General features: G+C 34.5%; 1 protein-coding gene across 1 annotated transcript; it reads left to right on the top strand.

The window, feature by feature from the left end:
- The first annotated feature begins 5,245 nt into the window (after positions 1-5,245).
- Positions 5,246-5,747, top strand: LOC134240062 (uncharacterized). The gene is made up of 2 exons (XM_062722174.1): positions 5,246-5,382; positions 5,447-5,747. Exons 1-2 carry the CDS (start codon positions 5,246-5,248, stop codon positions 5,745-5,747), a joined length of 438 nt encoding a protein of 145 aa, XP_062578158.1.
- Positions 5,748-6,294: the final 547 nt, after the last annotated feature.

Genomic DNA, 6,294 nt, shown 5'->3' with positions numbered 1-6,294 from the left:
TTTTAGAATTTTACACATTTAGAGAAATTTTATTAGGTCTTTCCACCTTTCTGTGGAAAGACCTATTATTTCCTTCTGTTTCTTTTTTCCTTTTTCTTATTATTTTTTATTATTTTTCCGCCGTGTGATTTTGAGTTTCAAGATTTATCGTAAAGATTTTCAATTCATAAGAATGTACTCCGTAAAAGATTTTCGCAGTTCCCCTGCGTATATAAACTATGACCCCTTTCGGAGTTATTACCCCTTTCGCAAAAAAGCTTGTTATCGCTACTCCTCCGAAACCATAAACCGTAGAGAAATGAAACCTTCACTAATGTCTTTGACTAATTTAGTAGACACTTTATTGATTCATTGCGAAATTATTCATTGACCCCTTCAATAAGTTATTGCCCCTGGAAGTTTTAGAAATTTACAAATAATTAAAAATTTTCAAAACGAGAAGACGTAGAAACATGGGACCAACTTCATAAGATTCTTTGACCTTTGACCTTAAAATTCATTTTAAGGTCAGAGGTCAAGGTCATTCCAAAACTGAGAAATTTAGCTCTTTTTATATCTCTTTTGTCTTTTAACATATACTTAATGTCTATGCATCATTAATTTGTACTTTTAAAACTGTTTCAAAGATTTTATTCTTGTCCCCTAACATGAACCCATTTAAAAGTTATTGCCCCTTGTGCGAAAAACCTTGTTATCGCTACTCCTTAGAAACCGTAGACTGTAGAGACACCAAACCTTTACTATTGTGTTAAGGGTCTTTAGACCTAACTTCACTGTATAGGTGCAAAAGAATCTGATGACCCCTTGTATGAGTTATTGCCCTTTAACTTCTTTATACTTACTATTAAACCTTGTATCTTGAAAACTATAAATGGTAGAAGCATGGGGCCAACTGCATTGTTACCCATGACCATTGACCTTGAATATTTTGTCAAGGTCAAAGGTCAAGGTCATTGCAAAAATGAGAAATTAAGCTCTTTTTATATATCCTTTGTCTTTTTAACATATGCAATCAGTCTTTGCATCATTAATATGTACACTTAAAACTATTTAAAAGATTTCATTCTTGTTCCCCAAGATAGACTCTATCAAAAGTTATTGCCCCTTATGCAAAAAACATTGTTATCACTACTACTTCAAAACTGTAGACCGTAGAGGCATGAAACCTTCACTTATGTCTTAAGGGTCTTTAGGCACACCTTCATAGTATAAGTACTAAAGGATCTAATGACCCCTTATATGAGTTATTGCCCTTTAATTTCTTTAACTTACTATTAAACCTTATATCTTGAAAACTATAAATGGTAGAAGCATGGGGTTAATTGCAATGTGTCCTTTGACCTTTGACCTTGAAAATTTTTTCAAGGTCAAAGGTCAAGGTCTTTTAAAAAAAATTTTTTTTTTTTTTTTAATTTTTTTTTTTTTTTTTAAGCCATTTCCCTTAAAATTAAATTTAGAGTGTAAAATATAAAACTATAAGAAATTTAAAAAGGTGGAAAACCTCTTATTGTTCTATGAACAATAAGTCTCCTAGTTTAAATTTTTTTCCAAAAAAAAAATAAATTGTCACTGACTACTAAAACTTTAAATACTTCTCCTATGAAATAGGTGCACAATGACAATAAGTAACTTTACAAATTGAACATAATTTGGCTATTTAATATCAAAGAATGATCACAGTTTCAAACACTCATCTTTTCTCTTTCAACTCCAGTAAAATTTAAGAGGAGGTCCAAGCCTTTAGGCTGAAATGATTAATCGATTATAATAATAAAGATTCTGTGTGAGGATTAAGTACACATATATCGATCAATATGTATGTAAAAATATTTAAATATCGCAAAAAGAATAAGGCATTTTTTTGTTTAAACTTATATTTTGTGTTAATTATATACGATAAACATATTTTAAAATCAAAATTTTTATAAAAAATACATACTAGTAATAATTCTACCACTTATATAAAATAATTTTGTTTTACAGCGGATATACCATGTACACAGCTTATTCTTTGAAATCAAATGAAAATTATTCATAAATAATTGTGAAGAAATGATTTGTTCTTAAAATTTTTATGCCTTAGATGAAATCTCAAGCGTATATTATTTATGTCCTGTCTGTTTATCTGTTCAGCTGTTTATCTGTCTGTCTATTTTTAAATTTTGAACATTCGCCTTAATTTTTTAACTCTGAGAGGTATAGACTTGATATTTGGCAGGCGTACTCAATTTAAAAAGAGACACCAACTTCAATGACCTTGTGACCTTGACTGTGACCTACATGCTTAAAATAGTTTTTGAACTTTCACTATAACTTTTGAATCAAAGGAGATGGAGACTTCATATTCGGTATGCATTTTCCACTAATAAAGTTCTTTCAAACGACATTGAAATCAATGACCTTATGACTTAGACTGTGACCTATATGCTAAAACAGTTTTTTTACCTTTGTTACCACCGGCCGCACAGTGTTTCACTAACACATCTTGTTCAATACAAAAAAAGACTTCCTGATCAACATGACCAATTCAAATATTTATCATTTGACTTTGTATTTAGCTCAAATATAAGGATAGATACATATCTGCTTTCTGAAAAAATTATATATCTGTTTACATGTATTTTTTAAGAGTTGACTTCTAGATTGGTTCAAAATTTAAAAAACTTTACACTGTACTACGTTTGAGTGGACTTGGTTATCAGTTGGTCAGGTTATATATGTACATTACCACATTTTTTAAGCATGAAGTTTCCCCCGCTTGATCAAAAAATTTCCTAATCTTAATCTTGATGCCTCAATCTTGATTGTGACGTCATATGACATTGTAAGTGAACATGGGTTTCTTTCCATCCCAATTAAAATATCAATTTACATTCATTCAACAGTGTTTCTTACACTGCGACTGGGTATCATGTAAATGAATGTTCTATCGTTAAAATGATATTGTCCTACAGACCCCGTTTAACGATAGAATTCGTTCCGTGTATTCGTAATGTAGCAGAAAGGAACACGTGCTATAACTTGCATAGTGCATTTACTAGGAACAATCTAGAGAGTTCTGAATGTAAACATGGCAGGTAATAAATTTGAATCGAGAGAAGAACATTGAGAAAATTAATTGGATTTTCATATTTAAATATGGATTATTTTTGGGGGATAAAGGAAAGCAATCTCAAGAAGGTTTGTTTTGATTATTTTGGATTTCCGGGATTCCCAATGCAAATCTTTTTATATTCTTCAAAATCATTTTGGAGCGGATCCGCTCTGATTTGCTGACGTTGCAAGTATATGGGAATATTCTAACTGTGGTGAGGGCCTGTACCGAGACACAGTTAGATCATTTAACTAGGTATCATGATCAAAGTAAAATATCTTACTTTGCTTTATTTGCAAATGGTCAATATTTTAATAAGCACAAAAACTGAAAACCCAAATTTTTTGCGACGACTTTATTTCGCGATTTACTGGGAGTAACGTAGTTCGCGACGATTAATTTTCGCGACCAAGCCTTTTTGGAACTGTTTTTAATAGAAAAAAAGAGGAAGACCATTCGCGGCGAGAAATATTCGCGATGACGAGGTCTGCGAATCTCGCGAAAATTTCCGCACGCGAATAAAAGTTGGTTTACAGTACTAATGATCAAGCTACAAAATATTCTTTCCATTTGACCACGGTCAGAATGGGAGAAGTTTGTAAATTTTGGCCGTGGTTGCAACAATGGGTTATGTATAATTTTACTTGATACTAAATTTTGGAATAAACTACAGAATATGCATCTGCAGATTTAAAAAAAAATTCATTCATTTTTTATTCAATTGTAAAAATTATTTAAAATCACATGGGTTTAACATGTTGAAATGCCTTAATCGCTCAGAATTTTGAGTTTTTAATTTTTTGTTACACTAAATCTGTTTCACATAATCTTTACTATTTTCATATAATCTTATTAAAAAAAAAAGCATTGTTTACATACCCTCTGAGTGGTTGCAGTGACTGTACTATATTATTTGGGTTTCCCTTTGGGTTACGACTTAATATTCCATTTAGGCTAAAGCATAATATTTTCCTTAAAACACAGGACACGCAATAAATTTTCATCTGGATTTGACATAAACTTCATCATGTTCATTGTCCATCACGTTTCCATGCTTACACGTTGCACACATTAGGTCTATTCCACCTACTGAAATTCATCACAAAAAAGGGTAGATCATCGCATTTTAACTGCAATCAATATCAAATAACTATGTAACGATAACTTCGCAAGATGAAGATTTTCTTCCAACTTCCACTATGTCGCCATTTTGATTTTTTACGATTGCAATACGACAAACGAAATTCGATAAAAATCGCTAATTTTTTGTAAAAACTAAAAACAGATAAAGGAAAGTCATTTAATACAAATTAAAAATAAAAATTACCCCAAAATTTATTTTTAATGGTTTAAAATAGCGATGCTGTTTTTTTAATTATCCACTTCCGGGAGGATAATCCCATTCCGGTAGCATTACAGCATTACCTAGTTTAAACCAGCATCAGGATAAGGATCAAACCAGGATCAGGATAAGGATAACTAGCATCAAAATCAGCAAGCAAAGGAAGCATCAAAATCAGCAAGCTGGAAGCACCAAAATCAGCATTGATGCTGTAACAAAATTATTTCCCTGCACTGTAGTGCGCCGTGAGATTTTTGGATTTTCCCCCCTATATCCAAGTCGTGACAAGTTCTTTTGCGGGCTTCTACGGTCTTTTACGGAATTCGTGATTGGCCGTAGGAAGAAGTTGCCGTCGAGTGCCGGAGGCTCCACGGCGCACTACGGTTCTGCCACGTATGCCGCACTTAAACCCCACGCGATACCCCTTCGTTTTTCCGGTTCTTATAAGTTTTTAACTTTTTAGTTTGTCAAACTTTCACATGAAAATGGAGCCCGGGAAAATATATCGTTTTTCCAAGAAGGTCTTAACCCGAAAAATATTGTATATGCCCTTCAAAAAAAACATCATGAATTCTCAAGACGAAGATTTTATTTTCGCGTGTTTGCTGGGTGCATACCTAAAATCACTTCGTCAAAATGAAGAGAACCAGCAGCAGTTACAGAGAGGGAAGGCAGGAGTGCAGCAACTAGGAATGAGACGAATAAGACGGATGAGAAGGCGGAGATCCATATGGGTTCAGAACTGGTTGTCCGAAGACAGAAGGCAACAGATGGGTCACTACTAAACATTTATGACCAGGGAACTCCGAATGGAAGATGTTAACTCATTCACAAACTACCTGAGGATGCCTCCAGATCTCTTCAACGAGATCCTGGAAAGAGTTACACCATACATACAGAGACGAGACACTAGGTTCCGCGCAGCCCTACCACCTGGTCTGAAGCTGTCAGTGTGTCTTAAGACATTTGGCCACTGGTGACAATTACTCGTCACTCCCGTACGCATTCAGGACCAGTAAAGCAGCCATATGCCATATGGTGCCAGAGGTGTGTAAGGCCATAGTGGCAGCCTACAAGGATGAAGCATTCGCCGTGCCTGTGACGCCTAATGAGTGGAGAGCCCTCGCCCGTGATTTTGAAGACAAGTGGAATGTTCCTCATGCAGTGGCAGCTCTAGACGGAAAACATATTGCTATTAGCAAGCCACCAAACACAGGCTCCATGTACCACAATTACAAAGGGTTTTTCAGTATCCCTCTCCTCGCCTTGGTGGATGCCCAGTATCGTTTCATATGGATCGAAGTACAGTGAAACCTGTCTTATCCGACAAGCCATGGGAAATAGAATTTATGTCGGATTAAACAGTGTGTCGGATTACTCAGTGTTGGCTATTTCTGTCACAATTTGTCAAGTATGGCATTAGATCCAACATTATCAGAAAAAGTACATGGTTGATCGTGGCCTCCATAATTATTTCATATGAAAGATTTTTACATGAAGATGTGATTTTATTTCAATAAATAATTAAATGGCATGGTACATTTCATTTACAGTTTCAGACAATAAACAATGCAACGTATAACGTTAGTTACAGTTCCTGAGGTTTAGTGAAAAAAGTGTCAATTGTTGTCTGTTTTTGTTAAGTCGCTGTTTCATTAAAGTCTCTTCTGTCAGAGTTGCAAGATACTGGATATGTATCTTTTGTCGGTGACCTGTCTTTCGGTGAGTTGTCTGGCACCGGAATGCTTTCGAAATATCGGGCGTCCTTAGCAATTGCAAAGAAAACTGCACATTATCGTCCCTGAATTATATAGGTGGCGCATGACACGTTTAAGTTCGTGACTTTTCGTTCTTCCAA

The sequence above is a fragment of the Saccostrea cucullata genome, unplaced genomic scaffold (assembly GCF_032062105.1).
Source record: "Saccostrea cucullata isolate Sc308-1 unplaced genomic scaffold, CSIRO_AGI_Scuc_v1 ctg17407, whole genome shotgun sequence".
Lineage (NCBI taxonomy): Eukaryota > Metazoa > Mollusca > Bivalvia > Ostreida > Ostreidae > Saccostrea > Saccostrea cuccullata.
The sequence above is the reverse complement of the archived record's forward strand: the minus strand, read 5'-3'. Positions and strand labels throughout refer to the sequence as shown.

What these genes read in the sequence shown, in the direction of transcription:
- LOC134240062 (XM_062722174.1), top strand. Translation starts at nt 5,246, where the DNA reads ATGGAAGATGTTAACTCATTCACAAACTACCTGAGGATGCCTCCAGAT. An exon ending in CTACCACCTGGTCTGAAGCT is followed by an intron (nt 5,383 to 5,446) that starts GTCAGTGTGTCT and finishes GTACGCATTCAG; the next exon opens with GACCAGTAAAGCAGCCATAT.